The following is a 17,516-nucleotide window of genomic DNA, read 5'->3' as shown; positions in this document are numbered from 1 at the left end:
CGAGAGGAATCGCGCGTAGCATTTTGCAGCTAAGGTGAGCACACGAGCAAATGTTTGTCGTTTGTTGCCGTTTCTCACGATGACCTTTTGCTTGTTGCGGGATTTTCACACTTTTCAAACTCAACAGCGTTTGAGCACAGCACGTCGCAATTCACTTTATTTTGTTTGATTTCGCACATTGTGGTCTTGAATTATTGTTACAATTCCACATGTTTTTGTTTTGTTTGTTTTAAAGCTGGCCAGCTTTTTTCTTTTTTTTTTTTTTTTTTTAATGACACCTAATGGCTTTGTACTTCTCAATTGAACTGTCAGTTTTTTTGTTTTGACTAATTTTGTGTGTTGAATATGATGTATTTTATTTCAGGGGGTATACAACCGTTTTTTTCCCTGCTCTTACGAAGTTTACTGTCTGGGTCTGAAATGCTTTTTTGTGTTTTTTTTTTTTTCTTTTGGGGGAGGGGGGTCTATTTGTTAATTCCGCCCCTCACCCCCCATGTGTTTGTATTAATGTGGTGGGTTATTTACCAATGTTCAATGTACTTTCTTTGTGTGTTTGTTGTTTTGCAACACTTGTGAATGTGGTTTTGTCTAACGATGCCGATTGTCACGAATTGCATTGAAACCCCTTCCGCTCCAAATAGTCCAAAATCGCAACTATATTCTAATACTGCCGGTTTAAAATAATAAAATAAAAATAGACAGACGCACTCCGCCAAACCTTTTGCAAGCATTTGTTTCTCTGGTTTCCGGTCGGAGGGGACATATTGAATATGGTGTATTTTTATTTCAGGGGGTATCCAACTGTTTTTTTCCTGGTCTCATGAAGTTTACTGTCAGGTGCTGAAATGCTTTTTTTTTTTTTTTTTTTTTTTTTTTGAAGGGGGGGGGGTCACTGCCTAATCTGGGGTAGATGTGCAATGTACTTTCTTTGGGTGTTTTGCAACATTTGTGAGTGTGTTTTTGTCTAACAAAGCCGATTGTCACGAATTGCATTTAAACCCTTTCCTCTCCAAATACTCCAAAATCACAATTATATTCTAATACTGCCGGTTATAAAATAATCAAATAAAAAAAGACCGACGCACTCCGCCAAACCTTTCGCAAACATTCTTTTCTCTGGTTTCCGGTCGGAGGGGACACTTCATCCTATTTGGACGACTAAGCAAGGCCTCTTGCTACGCTGCCATTTTTGGACTGAAACTTGGATTATCTGTCCACGTTAAGGTAAATTATGCTAAAATGAAAACATGAATGCTCTTACGTACGTGTGTAACTAACATAAGGCAGAGTGCCAATAAGTATTTTTCAAGAAATTTCATGGATTCTGTTTAATGCTACTTCAACCACAACGGTCTGTTTCCAGCAGCGACTTTAAACACTCGCATGCTTTTTTTTTTTTTTTGGTCAGAAACTGCCACTTTCTAATTATTACAAAAATATGATGTTGAGTTCTAAACGTAATTTCTGTCGATTGTTTGTAGAATGAAAAACGGATGCAGGATCCTTCAATGCGATGCAAAGCAAGCAGGAGGACCTCAGACCAGGTAAAAATAAATGTCCACTTTCAGCTCATTTGGCATTCATGGATGCAACTGTGTACACGTTGAGTCCATCTTGTCTACACTGATTTCTTTTTTTTTTTTTTTGTCTTAGTTCAATTGGAAGGGCCAGACTGTACAAATGTCCAACGTTTGTTTTGTGAATTCCACAAGTGAGCCGAAGTGACATGCTCACTGTCCACACTGAAAAGTTGCTCAAACTGAGTGGGAGGAAAGGTAAGTACATTTTTATTTATTTTAAGGCCGGGCGAGGGAAGCCGACAAAGGCGACCCTCCAATCAAATCGGTGACACTCCGTGTGCTGCTTTTGCTGTGCGGGTTCTGCAGCGAGCGAGCGGGACAAGATGGGAGGTGAACCGCCTCCCCGGGGGCGTCGCCGTTTGGGATTCTGCGTTGATTGACAGGGCCAGGTGGTGAGGATCATGAAATGGAGTCTCGTGTAGTGTTGTTGACATTGTTTAGCGCGGCGTTGTGTGCAATGTTGCCCCACTCAGCCTCCGTAGCGGCCTGCTCATCCTGGAAGCCGATCGGCCCCTCAATCTCTGGTCCCTTCTCCAGGTTTCTTCTGCAAAGCCCGCCCAAATGGAGTTTGGAGTGTTTTTTTTTTTTTTTCTTGCCTGGTTTGGTGTTTGCATTTCGTCAGCTGTTGAAACTCTTTTGTGAATGAAGGGCTATACAAATACAAATGACTTATTGCAGGTTGGCAAAGGGAAGGCTGGACAAGCTCACAACACACACGGAGATTGAACAAGTGTTTTGGTTGAACATTGTACTCCACTTGTATGTTTTGTTTTGTGTTTTTTTTTTTCAAAATGTCTGTTTTGTGTGAAATTGTACTGTCCCCCGTGTTTGACGTTGCCAAGTGGAGTGGGTCCACCAGACCAGGGTAATGAAAGCAGCAAGGACGCCATTGAAATCAAAGAGAAAAATGCTCGCAGTCCATCCGTCGTCGTTGCAGTGTCAAGAGGCCGCTTGGGACACAAAGTCGAACCAGGAAAAAGTAGAAATGCACAAAAGCAGTCAATGTGGTGTCTTTTGTTGAGTGGAGGAGGAGCCTGATGAATGGAAAACGCATGGAAAATTCATATACAAGGGACAGTAACTACAAATGTTTTGTTTTTTGGTTGCAGGGCTCGGATGGAGCTGGCCAACTCTTACAGGGAGAGTATGTTTTTCTTCTCCACTTGGTGTGTTTCTCTTCTCTGTCACTAACTCACTGGGTGTGCACTGACTAACTGACAGCGTTTTGTACCGATTCGTGGGTCAAGGCAGGTTGGAATAACGTGAAATATTGTTTTGACAGGTTTGTATTTTATTTTGTCTGAAGTGACATGTAAAGCTTCCTTTTGTATGTTCCAAATGTGCCTCTGTACTTGAATTAAAATCGAATTGTGAAATGGTTTCAAGTTGTTTTTTTTCAAAGGAGTCAACCCAAACATATTTTTTTCAAGAATGTTCCCAGCAGGCCCAAAAGTTGAAACAGGACATTCTGATTAATTTTGCGTTTATGGAATATAAATTAAGATGCAAAATGCACTCATTTTTAGCCATCTCTCGGTGCGGCCGTTTTGTCTTCTGTCGACTGAAAATGGCATCATGACTGCTGACAACGGCCAATCACGGCTGACCTGTTCTCTGAATCTGAGCCGCGGTTGATCGTTGTCAGCATATGTTTGGGTTTACTTCTGCTTTAATGTTGGGGAGGGAGCATCTGTAACCATGTTGAATAAAAATGCCCGTGCAGAGTGGCTTTTTACTAAACATTCTGTAAGGCATTGTTAAAAAAAAATGCCAAAGTTGCAACATGACTAAAATGTAGTCAAACATAATGGTTTAGTATTTATAGGTCTTATGCAAGGTCATTTTTATTCTTTTAATTGATTCAGGACATTTACAGTAAAACAGAATTATCTTAAACCCAAAAAGTGTAGATGGCAAGTGAAGCGCTGAACAAAAATTACCCTGTTTTGCATATTAAAATGACTGTAAAGCTTAAGAAATAAAGGAGAAATAAAAGCAAGCAAACCTATATAGCAATTTTAAATGTAGTTATTTCTTGTGTCTTCCTGGCATTATTTGTTTATGTACATGCAAAAAGCTAACAGGAAATGTTATGGTGTTAAGGGAGAGAAAGTTAGTTTCCACAAGTCAATTGCATTGGAAAGAACTTCAGCGTTAGGATTAGTAACTGACATTGCTCATTTCAATGGTTAGGGTTAATTTCATACATAGCAAGGTTAGGGTTAGGGTTAGGTACATACATTGCACAGACATTTATACATGACGCGGTATGGCGGGGCTCGTACCCTGGGCCTCAGGTGTACGAACCCCAGACGAAATCCTCTCGACTACCGAGGACCTGAGGTCGACCGCCGCTCCTCGTCTATTCATCCTCAATTATTGAACGCGGGCGCCACTTGGAGCTTGACAAAGGTAAAAGTGTGCAGCGACCGTTCAACCGCCACAGCCAACGTGGTCGAGTGGTTGACGTTACAGTGCGGTAAAGCCTCGGACCCTGGTGCGAATCCCCGTGCCTCCAGAACAGACTCCGAGGGTGAAGACTTTGACCTTCATCCACATATGTACATGGGATGCACATTAAGTATTGGAAAATTGTCCAAGTGATAAATTTATTATTTTTTTGGGTTAGTTAGAATGATGTGGGCGTGACCTCAACCAGTGCCGCCCACCTGGGGCCCCGCCCACCTGGCGCCAAAAAACCCCACTACCCTGCTATAGTCTCTCTAAAACACAATAATAATAAAAATAACAATAGGGAGACACTAGAAGGGTGGGGGCCGGCCTTCGGCCGGCCCCCACCCTACTTGTGTGTATTAGTAGGGTGGGGGGCCGGCCGAAGGCCGGCCCCCCACCCTACTAGTGTCTCTCTATTGTTATTGTTATTATTACTGTCAATAAGGGAGACGCTGGTAGGGTGGGGGGCCGGCCTTCGGCCGGCCCCCCACCCTACTAGTGTCTGTTGTTGTTATTATTGTCAATAAGAGAGACACTAGTAGGGTGGGGGCCGGCCGAAGGCCGGCCCCCACCCTACTAGTGTCTCTCCCTACTAGTGTCAACAAGAAAGACACTAGTAGGGTGGGGGCCGGCCTTCGGCCGGCCCCCACCCTACTAGTGTCTCTCTATTGTTATTGTTATTATGACTGTCAATAAGGGAGACGCTGGTAGGGTGGGGGGCCGGCCTTCGGCCGGCCCCCCACCCTACTAGTGTCTATTGTTGTTATTATTGTCAATAAGAGAGACACTAGTAGGGTGGGGGCCGGCCGAAGGCCGGCCCCCACCCTACTAGTGTCTCTCCCTACTAGTGTCAACAAGAAAGACACTAGTAGGGTGGGGGCCGGCCGAAGGCCGGCCCCCACCCTACCAGCGTGTCTCTATTGTTATTGTTATTATTGCTGTCAATAAGGGAGACGCTGGTAGGGTGGGGGCCGGCCTTCGGCCGGCCCCCACCCTACTTGTGTCTCTCTATTGCTATTGTTATTATTACTGTCAATAAAGGGAGACGGCCCCCACCCTACTAGCGTCTCTCTATTGTTATTGTTATTATTATTGTGTTTTAGAGAGACTATAGCAGGGCATTGGGTTTTTTTGGCGCCAGGTGGGCGGGGCGCCAGGTGGGCGGCACTGGTTGAGGTCACGCCCACATCATTCTAACTAACCCAAAAAAATAATAACTTTATCACTTGGACAATTTTCCAATACTTAATGTGCATCCCATGTACATATGTGGATGAAGGTCAAAGTCTTCAGCGTTGCAGTCTGTTCTGGAGGCACGGCGATTCGCACCAGGGTCCGAGGCTTTACCGCACTGTAACGTCAACCACTCGACCACGTTGGCTGTGGCGGTTGACCGGTCGCTGCACACTTTTACCTTTGTCGAGCTTCAACTGGCGCCCGCGTTCGATAATTGAGGATGAATAGACGAGGAGCGGCGGTGGTTGTCAGGTCCTCGGTAGTCGAGAGGATTTCGTCTGGGGTTCGTACACCTGAGGTCCAGGGTGCGAGCCCCGCCATACCGCGTCATGTATAATTGTCCGTGTAATGCATGTACCTAACCCTAACCCTAACCCGCGATGTGTGTAACCAACTCTATGAAACTCACAATGTCTGCTACTAATCCTAACGCTGAAATTCCATCCAATCCAATTAACATGTGTTAACTAACTGTCTCTTATTTAACAGTGTAACTCTTCCTGTTAGCTGTTTGCATGTACATAATCAAATATACTTTTTTTTTTTAAGCTCAGGAACACACAATAAGAAATAACTACATTTAAAAATGCTATAGAGGTTTGCTTGCTTTGCGCAGCAGGTATGCGGATTTGAGCTCTCGTCCAACATAATTGCAATCAGTGTCACTAAGCACCCGACCACGGCGGAAACGGGACAATGCGACCCCCGTCACACTTCTGACTTGACGAGCCGAATGTAGCGAGCGCAGCTCGAGACGTTCGCCTGTCGATGATGAACGGACGGGAGGCGGTAAACACAGCAGAGCCCCGCTGTAACCGGAACGTGTCATGCAACCGAACCGAACCGCCTGTCTCTCTCCAACGTGTGTACTGTGTATATACAGTATATTTTGACAGTGCAATAATTGGAGGTTGGTCTGTGCGGGATGTGTTCATTTCTTTTTTTTTGGCCATCTCTACCCCTTAACTGGGAAAACAATTATCAGTATTATTGGCCAGTGTGAATTGCATTTTGTGCACAGCGTAATGAGGAATAACTTTTTCAGCAAAATAATTTTTCAGGGTTTCCGCAGGTAACAAATCAAATTGAATGCACTTCAGTACTAATGTACAGTACTAGTCAGAAACAAAATCTCTACGTCCCACCCCGTTTCAGACGATGGAAGACATTGACAGCAGAGTTGTATTGTTCCAATTACACGCGCACAATTTTGAAAAAAAACTCTAAAAATTCTAACTGAGGCTACACAATGCACAGAATGAATTAAGGTGACAAACTTAGTTGTATAAAATGTCCATGTTAAGAACGCGTGTTAAGCCTCGAGTTGGGCGATAAGCTGACGTATATCGCAACGTTTAGTAACATTACCCGCCGAATTCTAGAGGGCCTACGAAATGAGCCGTCCGCCATTTTGTCTCCAGCGCCATAGTGTGTGGATGTTAAAAAAAAAAAAAAAAATAATGCAGGATTTGAGCAACTCTGGTCCAGCCAAATATGATTACGAGGGAAACAAAGCTGGTCATCATCAAAAGGTCGGAGAAAGGCAAGATGCAGACGAATATTGGCTCTTTTGGAATTTTGATGGTATTAAAGAGTTCATTCGGCCTTCTGCGGAAATTCTGGCAACGTCACCTACGTAGGAACGGATCTCGTTCACAACCCGACGACCTCTTAATCTGTCACTTTTATTCTCAAATCAACGGACCACTCAAAACCACTACAATTTTAATTCCAGCACAAAGAGACATTTGGAAGATACAAAAGGAAGCGTTACATGTCGCTCCGGACAAAATAAAATACAAACATGTCAAAACAATATTTTGCAGCATTGTGGCCTGAACGCACGGCTCGGTCCAAAATCCCCATGAAGCAGTTAGTGCACACCCAGTGAATTAGTGACAGAGGAGACACACGCACACCAAGTGGAAGAAAGAAAGAGATATACTCTCCCTGTTACGTTGACCCTTTGCTCTCCAAGCGCCGTCGGCTGCTGCTGCAACAACATCAAAAATAGAATATTTTGTTTTACAAGGCAGGGAAGAACGGACGACATGACACGACTCATGACGGGCGAAGATCTCACGAAGGTTGACGTCGACTGCGGGCTCACTCGCGGCCATGCTGGTGATCGGTGGCCATGTGCTTCGGGACCCGGGTCTGGCTCCTCGTCCACCCTGGAACAACAAGTCAAGTGCATTCGTGGAAACCCTTGGAGGAAAAGCCACCACCGTGGACAAAGCTTAGCCACACCCCCCTCAACAGCACCCCATGAAGTGAACGCAGATGGCGGTAGGAACCCGTTCCCGGATGAGCGGGCGCCAACATTTAACACAAACAAGCAACATGAGACTATTTCACAAGTTGAACACAACAGGCGGACTTCTTCTTCCTGGTCCGGCCGTTCTCGATGCCTCTTGGCCCAACCCACTCCACGGCCGTCCTGTAACACAGCCGGCAAGTCAATCAACCAGAGATGAAAATGGAGGAAACATGAACCATACAGCAGTCGTAGGCGGCGACTCAGCCGGACGAGGGATGTGCGCAGGTCCAGTTCCTCTTGCTACTGCTCGTCCGGTCTGGCGCCTCCACAACCTTGAAACACAGACCAACGGTTTGTGTTTCACATCTGTTCATGAGCCTCATCTGGGGGATTTTGGTGGCTCTCGCCCATCCCACTCCACCTGGCAACATCAAACACGGGGGACAGTACAATTTCACACAAAACAGACATTTTGAAAAATAAATAAATAAATCAACATACAAGTGGAGTACAATGTTCAACCAAAACACTTGTTCAATCTCCATGCGTGTTGTGAGCTTGTCCAGCCTTCCCTTTGCCAACCTGCAATAAGTCATTTGTATTTGTATAGCCCTTCATTCACAAAAGAGTTTCAACAGCTGACGAAATGCAAACACCAAACCAGGCAAGAAAAAAAAAAAAAAACACTCCAAACTCCATTTGGGCGGGCTTTGCAGAAGAAACCTGGAGAAGGGACCAGAGATTGAGGGGCCGATCGGCTTCCAGGATGAGCAGGCCGCTACGGAGGCTGAGTGGGGCAACATTGCACACAACGCCGCGCTAAACAATGTCAACAACACTACACGAGACTCCATTTCATGATCCTCACCACCTGGCCCTGTCAATCAACGCAGAATCCCAAACGGCGACGCCCCCGGGGAGGCGGTTCACCTCCCATCTTGTCCCGCTCGCTCGCTCGCTGCAGAACCCGCACAGCAAAAGCATCACACGGAGTGTCACCGATTTGATTGGAGGGTCGCCTTTGTCGGCTTCCCTCGCCCGGCCTTAAAATAAATAAAAATGTACTTACCTTTCCTCCCACTCAGTTTGAGCAACTTTTCAGTGTGGACAGTGAGCATGTCACTTCGGCTCACTTGTGGAATTCACAAAACAAACGTTGGACATTTGTACAGTCTGGCCCTTCCAATTGAACTAAGACAAAAAAAAAAAAAAAAGAAATCAGTGTAGACAAGATGGACTCAACGTGTACACAGTTGCATCCATAAATGCCAAATGAGCTGAAAGTGTACACTTATTTTTACCTGATCCGAGGTCCTCCTGCTTGCTTTGCATTTAAGGATCCTGCATTCGTTTTTAGTTCTACAAATAATAGACAGAAATTACGTTTAGAACTCAGCATGATATTTTTGTAATAATTACAGATAGCAAATAGAGTGGCAGTTTCTGACCAAAAAAAAAAGCATGCGAGTGTTTAAAGCCGCTGTTGGAACTACACCGTTGTGGTTGAAGTAGCATTAAACAGAATCCGTGAAATTTCTTGAAAAATACTGATTGGCAATCTGCCTCATGTTAGTTATACACATACATAAGAGCATTCATATTTTCATTTTAGTATAATTTACCTTAACGTGGACAGATAATCCAAGTTTCAGTCCAAAAATGGCAGCGTAGCGAGAGGCCTTGCTTAGTCGTCCAAATAGGATGAAGTGTCCCCTCCGACCGGAAACCAGAGCAAAGAATGTTTGCAAAAGGTTTGGCGGAGTGCGTCGGTCTTTTTTTATTTGATTATTTTAAACCGGCAGTATTAGAATATAATTGCGATTTTGGAGTATTTGGAGAGGAAAGGGTTTAAATGCAATTCGTGACAATCGGCATCGTTAGACAAAAACACACTCACAAATGTTGCAAAAAACCCCAAGAAAGTACATAGCACATTGGTGAATAACCCACCACATTGATACAAACACATATAGGGGGGGGGGGGGGGTTACAAATAGGCCTACCCCAGATTAGGCAGTGACCCCACCTTCAAAAAAAAAAAAAAAGCATTTCAGACCCCGACAGTAAACTTCATAAAACCAGGAAAAAAAACAGTTGGATACCCCCTGAAATAAAAATACACCATATTCAATAAACTCACAAAATTAGTCAAACAAAAAAAACCTGACAGTTCAATTGCCAAGTACAAAGCCATTAGATGTCATTAAAAAAAGAAAAAAGCTGGCCAGCTTTAAAACAAACAAAACATGTGAAATTGTAACAGAATAATTCAAACAAAATAAAGTGGATTGCGACGTGCTGTGCTCAAACGCTGTTGCTTCCCTCAAGTGTGCAAATCCTGCAACAAACAAAATGTCATTGTGAGAAATCCACGACAAACATTTGCTCGTCTGTTCACTTACCCGAGAAGAGGCCGCGCACTGACGTGCTGTGTTCAAACCTCAAGCGCGGTTGCGTCCCTCAAGTGAACAAAAATCTTGCAACAAGCAAAATGCCAGCGAAAGAAATGACGACAAACATTTGCTCGTGCGTTCACTTGCCCGGTCGGCCGCCATCTTGCCGTACCTGTGCACTGCGTCCACTGATTCAACTCGTGCACACCTGCCGCCAAATCACCGGTAGGCCTGACGTCACGTCCGCCAATCCAAACCTATGTTTTTTTTTTTTGCTTATTCAACTGCACTTTGCACACCAGCGCCACCCAGTGGCACGTCATGATGACTGCTTTGGATTACCGTGGAAATTGTTGAAATAGCCTGCACCAGCAGAGACCCCTTTGATACATTTAATAATTTAATTCAATAATACATTTTATTACACCTGTAAAGTTATGAAGCAAGTCGGCTGGAGGCCCAAATGTCAAAGCGGAAGTGACGCGAGGCCTCACCGGCATACCGCGGCAGAAGCGGAAGTGACGCAGCGTTGCCCCGACACATGTCGTTGCCGCAAAAATGCGTTAGCCCGGACTGAAATTTGAAGGACCTTGTGAAATCTATCATCCGATCGTTGTGGCTCTCGAATGTTGGCGTTGCCATCCTTGTAAAAATGATCTTGAAAGCGCTGGACGGGGATGAAACGACTGTGTTTCAAGAGGTTGCCGGTAAGGACTGAATGAGTCTGAGGCCAGCAGGAGCTAGCCTGCTAAGCTACAGTGCAAGAGTTTGTCAGTGTAAACGACGTATGAGTTTTCGAACAGATCGCGCACGGCGAGCTCACACCAAAGGGAAATGGCCGTCTTCATACATTTGAATGCGAGTAGTGCGATTTTAGTCAACTAATGTGACTGTTGCATAAGCAGCCCACTCATGGCTGCGCTATTTGAACAGTCATAAAGTATCTCGTCATCTTAAAAGATTTGATCAATTCATTCATAATGTGCACATTTTATTTACGTTACATCCTCTAAGAGTGACCAGGCTTGTTTATTTAGTCTCTTGCTGAATGAAGGAAGTCAATTTGAGCGTGTCCAGTAGTTGAGGACATAAGGACATATGTATTTGTGCATGCCAATGTGCGCAGTTCAAATTTGCATCCTCTGTTAGCCTCCGTGCGGGTTCAAGTGGAACCAGTGGGCCGCTGGTTCGAAGCATACGTGAAGCGGAGAAACAGGAACGCGTCGACCTCCTTCCAGGAGTTGGAAGAGGAGGAGGAGTCCTCCGAGGAGTCGGATGATGAGGACTTTCAGTTGGAGGAGCATCCGATGCTCCGAACGCTCGATCCAAAGGACTGGAAGGTATGAAGGGGGGGGGGAGAAAAATGTTGAGCACTGCTAACGGGCTGCAAGTTGGCCCCGGTGAATGGAAGGACTCACATCCTCCTGTGCAAACGAAGCTCTGGGAACATGACGACTGTCACCCTCTGAGAACGCGTGTGGCAGATTGCCTTTTGTCTCTTCTCGTCAGAATCAAGATCACTACGCCGTCCTGGGTCTTCCGCACTTGAGATACAAAGCCACTCAGAAGCAGATCAAAGCTGCCCGTAAGTGCGCTCCGCTGCGCCCTTGCCACCTGCGGCTTGGTTCCCCGGGTCCCATTCTGCTTCGTTTCTCAACAGACAAAGCCATCGTGTTGAAGCACCACCCCGACAAGAGGAAAGCTGCGGGCGAGCACATTTCGGAAGGCGACAACGACTATTTCACGTGTATAACCAAAGGTGCGTCGCGTCGTTGCTCGGAGTATTGCCGAGGGGCTCTGGCGCGACCGCCCTCCGTTTGTGTTTGCCACCGGCAGCCATCGAAGCCCTGTGTGACCCGGTGAAAAGGCGAGCCTTCGACAGCGTCGATCCCACGTTTGACAACGGCGTGCCTTCCAAGGGGGAAGGCAAAGAAAACTTCTTCCAGGTCTTTCCGGCCGTTTTTGAGCGGAACTCCCGCTGGTCGACCAAAAAGCACGTGCCCAACCTTGGAACGGCAGAGTCTTCCTTTGAAGAAGTGGACAACTTCTACTCTTTTTGGTACGTGCTGTCAAATTTCGTCCCCAAGACTTGTCAAACGGGCACTTTGAATTGATTTCTTGTCTTGCAGGTACAATTTTGATTCGTGGAGGGAATTTTCCTACTTGGACGAAGAGGAGAAGGAGAAGGCTGAGTGGTAGACCTCTTTCGCACTTGAAAGCAATTCTTTGGCCCGCCCGCGCGCCGCGCCTGACGAGCCCTTGCTATTTCCCCCCCCCCCCCCCCCCCGTAGCCGAGACGAGAGGAGGTGGATCGAAAAGCAGAATCGAGCCTCCAGAGCTCAGAGGAAGAAGGAGGAGATGATCAGAATACGAACACTAGTTGGTACAGAGACTACAGACGTGACCCAAAAAGTTGCAGCGCGCGACGCGACGCGACCAAGTTGACGTGCTCCCTTTGTCCAACTCAGATACGGCCTACAGTTGCGACCCGCGGATCAAGAAGTTCAAAGAGGAGGAAAAGGCCAGGAAAGAGTCCGAGAAGAAGGCAAAAGTGGAAGCCAAGAAGAAAGAGCAGGAAGAAAAGGAGCGAGTAAGTCGGAGTTGACGCGGCAACTCAAACGCAACCGAATGGCGTCACTGGCGTGACCGACCGCTCGCTCGCTCGCTCGCTCGCTTGCTTTCAGGCCCGGCAGGCTGAGATGGAGGCGGCCCGTTTGGCCAAAGAGAAAGAAGACGAAGAAGCCAAGCAGGCGGCCCAGCTGGCCAAAAAAGAGAAGGACATCCAAAAGAAAGCCATCAAGAAGGAGAGGCAGAAGCTCAGGACAAGCTGCAAGGTTGAGTCGCGACACCGCCCCCCCCATCCCCCCCCCCCCACAACCCGACTTGGGATCCGCCGCATCAACTAACAGCTCTGTTTGACATGCCGCAGAACTGGAATTACTTTGCCGACAATGAGGCGGAAAACGTCAAGATGATGGAGGAGGTGGAGAAGCTGTGCGACCGGCTCGAACTCAGCAGGTCAAATCAAGCGGATCGCCTCGCTCGCGTCATCTTTTTTTTTTTTTTTTGTGGCCGCGCTTGCCCAAACGCTCAATTCGAGGCGCCAGTTTCATGTCACAAAAGTCCGCCTTGTGCTCACTTGCAGCCTGCAGACCCTCAATGAAATGCTGGCCTCTGCCTCAAAGGAGGACAGCAAAGTCGCGGTTGAGAAGCAGGTAAAAAAAAAAAAAAAATGCCACCCCCCCCCTCCGGCGCGCCTTATCTTGCGCGGTTTTCTCTCAGGTGCAGGAGGTGAACGCGCAGCTGCGGAAGGAGCGGGACGCCGAGGTGCGGGCCATGCAGGCCTCTCGCGGCGGCGAGCAGGCCAGCGGGGGAGGCGGGGGAGGGGGAGGCGGCAAAGGCTGGAACGAGGAAGACCTCCAGCTGCTCATCAAGGCCGTCAACCTCTTCCCTGCCGGAACCAACGCCAGGTAACGCGGCAAAAGGGGCGCTTTTCGTGAAAAACCGGCGTTGATTTTTTTTCTTTTTTCACTTAGGTGGGAAGTTATTGCCAACTATATGAATTTACACTCAACAAGTGGCATGAAGAGGACAGCCAAAGACGTCATCAACAAAGCCAAAAGTTTACAACGGCTTGGTAAGTACCGTCGCTCGAGACACCGACATTCATTTTTGACCGTCCTTTCAAACCCGCAAGAGTCGCTTGTTTTTAAAACGGGCTGAGAGCGACGATAAATTCCCGCAAAATATCGGCTGCTTTTGGTGTTCACGGACTTGCTGTTCGTTGTCTCTTCAGATCCGTTACAGAAAGACGACATTAACAGAAAAGCCTTTGAGAAGTTCAAGAAGGAACATAATTCTGTGCCGCCCACCGTAGACAACGCGGTGCCATCGGAGAGGTTTGAAGGTGAGCGCTGTGCATCAGCTCAAAGGGGGAGTCGACACAAAGATGTTTTGAATGCGACCCCGGTGAGTTAATTCATCGGAAGCGTTTGTGGAGTATGAATTCAGCGGCAAAATCCCGCCGCCGGCCACTTTTCTGTCGACCGAAAATGACATCGCAGTTGCCCGGCCGAGCCGTGAGCAACTGTGATGTCATTTTCAGTCGACCGAAAAGTGACAAAATGGCTGCCCCCCAGAGAAGGATTAAAAGGGGTGCGTTTTGCTGCCGAATCCTCAATCGCCACAAATGCAAAACGACCGTCATCCGAATGTTGTGTTTAGACCAGGGGAGCTGCAGAGAACATTTTGGGGTTCACAAGATGTGATTCTGGTGGGCCTCGGAATTGCAACGCAAAAACCAACACATCTACTTATTGGATTTTTTGGGGGCGCTCCCGTAACGCTTGCCGCCGCTGCTGTTGTGTGATGAAGCCCCCGGTGGCGATGGAAGCGCCGCCCCCTGGACCACAGAGGAACAGAAGCTCCTGGAGCAGGCCCTTAAGACGTATCCCGTCAGCACGGCCGAACGGTGGGACAAGATCGCCGCCGCCGTGCCCGGACGAAACAAGAAAGACTGTATGAAGAGGTACAAGGTGAGATCAAGCGGGGCTCGACACTTTCATGACGGCAGGTGCGTGCGCGCCAAGGTTCCCATTTTTTTTTTTTTTTTTTTCCTCTGCTAGGAACTGGTGGAGATGGTTAAAGCCAAGAAAGCCGCGCAAGAGCAAGTAGCAAGCAAGAGTAAAAAATGACAACGACAATAGTATCATCATTATTATTATAACAGTATTGTGTTGGTCTTCTTTGTTTTATACAAAAAGAATTAAAAGGACAATGGGAAAAAAAAACAAAAAACATTTAAATACCGTGTTGCCTTTTTATACATTTGACTGCGATTCTGCTTAATTCCTCATCCAGAACATTCCACTGCGGATCTGGTCGTAGTCAGGAAGCTGTTCAATTGGACCTGTTCAAAGACACAAAAAAACAAAACATTTTCACTACAAATCTCACACTCGCTCCAATTCAGATTTTCACTTCCGGACAGCTCTGAATTTTCAAAGGTCGCGCCGAAACGAGCAACCTACCGACGGCCGCGATGGCGGGAGCTTTGTCGAAGATATATTTGGTGCACACGTCCTTGATGGTGGCCGCGTCGATAGCCTAGCGAGTGAGAAACGTTAGCGTGATGCGAACCCGATCATCGGCTTGAGGCGACGCGACGCCGTCCGCTCACGTCGATTCGGGTCTCGAGCTCATGCAAAGGGATCCTGCGGCCGTAGCACAACATTTGTCTGCCGATGTCCTCGCAGATTGGGGTGGAGCCTAGCAAAAGAAAAACATCCGATGTGCTGGGATTTCGCCGCACGGCCAAACGCCAAGAAGCCACGTTACCGTCGAGGTGCAGTAACATGTTTGTCTTGAGGAGATTCTTCGCCCGTGCCACCTCGCCTTCGGTGACGCTGGTGCAAAGCGACATCCTGAAAGGATTAGCGCGCACGCGCGCACAAAAAAAAAAAAAAAAAAAAAGTCAACAACGATACGGCGCGCGTCTGTCGTCAAGCGTGTGAGTGACCTCACCATTCTTTCTGCGTAAAGTGCATCATGTCTTTGATGGTGCCGGGCTCGCACACCATGTAGAGTCCCCACAGGCCCGTGTCAGTGTAGCAGGTGTTGAAGGACTGGAAGCTGTGGCACAGGTTGCCCTGGCACGCCATCTGGGCCAGCTGACTGGACAGATTCTGAGGGAGGGGCCGCTCCGTTTGCCATTTGAGCGCACGTCAAAGGTCGCGCGCACGTCAAACGTCGCGCGCACCCACTCACCACGCCGCCGCCGAACGAGCGGTCCCAGTTGCCGATGAGCGTGTTGGCCACCATCAGGGGGATGGTGTCAGGGTGAGACCAGCCCACAGCCTCCACGGCGACGGCAACGTGAGCCAGCGGCATCTTGTCGTCGCGCACGCGGATCTGAAAAGCCCAAAAGTTCGCCCAAAAGTTCGCCCAAAGTCTCTTGGAGCAAAGTTTGGTCTTGAAAGCGGGGGCGGAACCATTTTGCAAAAATAAATCGAAAAAGCAGTCAATTCGGTCCTCAAGATTTCAATTCCATTCATCCCTCTTGCCGAAGTTGAACAATGAGGTCAAGAAGGACGAATACCTCACTTCCTGTGAAGGGGCAGGCGGGCGGTGCCGGCGCATCGCTGTCATAGCGGCCAAGAAGCTTTCCAAAGTGGTACTTTGCCAGATCAATCAGCTCGTTGTGGGAAACTCCTGTTTGAGCATCATGCAAAGAGCACAGAGGGATATTTGACGGATGAGCGATCAGCGCCGCGCTCTCAAAATGGACTCGATTGTTAAGAGAGCGAGCCACGTGACACCGGCCGAGTGGTCCGCACCTCCGGCGGCAGCCAGTACGATTCGAGGACCTTTGTAGTGGGTGGTAATGTACTCAACCAGGTCTCCTCGATTGATCGTCCTGCAACGACAACGATTGTGGAACTCGGGACGATGACGGCTCAGGTGGATGTTGAGCGATGGGGCGTTTCCGTACTTGATATTCTCAGTGGGGCCCAGGATGGTCCTGCCCAGCGCCGTGGACTGGTACGCCGTGGCGTGCAGGTAATCGAAGACCACCTCCTGCAAATTGGTCTCCACTTCCTGCATCTCGCGGAGGATCACGCCCCGTTCCCGCTCGATCTCCGCTTCGCCTAGCCTGCTGTTCTGGATGATGTCGGCCAGGATCTCCACAGCTTTTGCAAAAACAAACACGGCTTTGGCTTTTGGGATTCAGATTCAGCAGGTGCTTCGGGCCCGCGCCCCGTCATACCTCGCGGGAGATCCTTCGAGAAAGCTTTGGCGTAGTACACGGTCTGCTCCCGGGACGTGTACGCATTTAGGTGTGCACCCATGTTCTCAATTTCTAACTCCAGGTCGAGCTGGGACCGCTTCCTGGTGCCCTGTCACGGAAAAGGGGCAAGTGTGCAATCCGAAAGAAAAAAAAAAAAAAAGCTTCACAGACCTCCATATTTGTAGATGGAATATCTAACTGCACACAGTTATCTGAGGAAATCCAAAAGCCTGAGAAAAAGATATGTTTATTTAAAAAAAAAAAAGTGTCAATTCTCAACTAGTGGCCCTACTCTTGAGACTACAAGAAAAGATTTTTTGGCTCATTTGGTCGCTGGGTACGTAGTTCAAAACTTTTGTTTTTTCCCCCCCCAAAGCCTTAGAATGCCCAGTACAACACAAAATTGTTGCTCATGTACAAAGGGGCGGTTTGAGCGGACTCGCACGCTATTTTCTGTCTGTTGGTTCCGTGTCCGTAGAATCGAGGTTCCACCGTATCTAGGGTGAGTGTCTCACCTTAAATGCCATGTGCTCCAGAAAATGAGCCGTGCCGTTATTTCTTTCGTTCTCATAACGACTGCCAGCGTCTATCCACAGGCCAACCTGGAAGAAATCATGTTCGTGCCGTGAGAAATCATCAGGATGCCGCGGGACATTGTGCATTTTTTTTTTTATTAATCTGGAAATGAATACGTATTAATAACAAATATTTTAGAACTTTGTTCTGAACACCAGCAACATACGGTGAGAGGCAGTACAAATGCAATTGCCTTTTGTTGACTCATTCAACAGAATAAGTCAAAGCTG

The 17,516-nt window shown here is 47.6% G+C and overlaps 2 protein-coding genes and 2 long non-coding RNA genes across 10 annotated transcripts in view; 2 read left to right on the top strand and 2 right to left on the bottom strand.

Moving 5' to 3' along the window:
• Positions 1-810: 810 nt before the first annotated feature.
• Positions 811-2,596, top strand: LOC147126337 (uncharacterized). The gene is made up of 3 exons (XR_015084597.1): positions 811-1,224; positions 1,482-1,544; positions 1,654-2,596. It is a non-coding gene; the product is annotated as an uncharacterized LOC147126337 (long non-coding RNA).
• A 4,385-nt stretch (positions 2,597-6,981) lies between these two features.
• Positions 6,982-12,196, bottom strand: LOC147126336 (uncharacterized). Of its 5 annotated transcripts, none has more exons than XR_015084644.1 (5): positions 9,933-12,196; positions 9,153-9,868; positions 8,832-8,889; positions 8,600-8,721; positions 6,982-8,488 (listed from the first exon to the last, which is right to left on the bottom strand). It is a non-coding gene; the product is annotated as an uncharacterized LOC147126336 (long non-coding RNA). The 5 variants fall into 5 exon arrangements; XR_015084645.1 differs by having other exon boundaries at positions 6,982-8,484; XR_015084642.1 differs by having other exon boundaries at positions 6,982-7,260; positions 7,354-8,721; positions 9,933-10,240.
• dnajc2 (DnaJ (Hsp40) homolog, subfamily C, member 2) lies at positions 10,393-14,720 on the top strand. The gene is made up of 16 exons (XM_086022042.1): positions 10,393-10,630; positions 11,073-11,263; positions 11,433-11,508; positions 11,584-11,682; positions 11,760-11,982; positions 12,053-12,118; positions 12,215-12,306; positions 12,392-12,513; positions 12,608-12,757; positions 12,853-12,941; positions 13,069-13,138; positions 13,206-13,393; positions 13,460-13,560; positions 13,720-13,830; positions 14,298-14,458; positions 14,549-14,720. Exons 1-16 carry the CDS (start codon positions 10,576-10,578, stop codon positions 14,615-14,617), a joined length of 1,863 nt encoding a protein of 620 aa, XP_085878168.1. The 5' UTR covers positions 10,393-10,575; the 3' UTR covers positions 14,618-14,720.
• The window catches only part of pmpcb (peptidase, mitochondrial processing subunit beta), a 27,172-nt gene continuing 24,282 nt past the window's right edge, over positions 14,627-17,516 (bottom strand). For all 3 annotated transcript variants that reach the window (XM_086022044.1, XM_086022045.1, XM_086022046.1), the window contains 11 exons: positions 17,226-17,312; positions 16,690-16,819; positions 16,414-16,612; positions 16,259-16,338; positions 16,021-16,133; positions 15,690-15,833; positions 15,447-15,607; positions 15,261-15,346; positions 15,103-15,191; positions 14,954-15,029; positions 14,627-14,832 (listed from right to left, as the gene is read on the bottom strand). In XM_086022044.1, coding sequence (XP_085878170.1) covers positions 14,768-14,832; positions 14,954-15,029; positions 15,103-15,191; positions 15,261-15,346; positions 15,447-15,607; positions 15,690-15,833; positions 16,021-16,133; positions 16,259-16,338; positions 16,414-16,612; positions 16,690-16,819; positions 17,226-17,312 — 1,230 coding nt within the window. In that variant the 3' untranslated portion in view covers positions 14,627-14,767. The remainder of the gene's footprint in view (positions 14,833-14,953; positions 15,030-15,102; positions 15,192-15,260; positions 15,347-15,446; positions 15,608-15,689; positions 15,834-16,020; positions 16,134-16,258; positions 16,339-16,413; positions 16,613-16,689; positions 16,820-17,225; positions 17,313-17,516) is intronic.

The sequence above is a fragment of the Filicampus tigris genome, chromosome 22 (assembly GCF_054856515.1).
Source record: "Filicampus tigris isolate MCC_2025a chromosome 22, RoL_Ftig_1.0, whole genome shotgun sequence".
NCBI classification, from domain to species: Eukaryota; Metazoa; Chordata; class Actinopteri; order Syngnathiformes; family Syngnathidae; genus Filicampus; species Filicampus tigris.
The sequence above is the reverse complement of the archived record's forward strand: the minus strand, read 5'-3'. Positions and strand labels throughout refer to the sequence as shown.

Excerpts from the sequence above, each read along its gene's own strand:
- dnajc2 (XM_086022042.1), top strand. The coding sequence starts at position 10,576 with ATGATCTTGAAAGCGCTGGACGGGGATGAAACGACTGTGTTTCAAGAG. Across the intron at positions 12,758-12,852 it reads AGCTCAGGACAAGCTGCAAG|AACTGGAATTACTTTGCCGA; the intron begins GTTGAGTCGCGA and ends GACATGCCGCAG. Across the intron at positions 13,831-14,297 it reads GCCATCGGAGAGGTTTGAAG|CCCCCGGTGGCGATGGAAGC; the intron begins GTGAGCGCTGTG and ends TGTGTGATGAAG.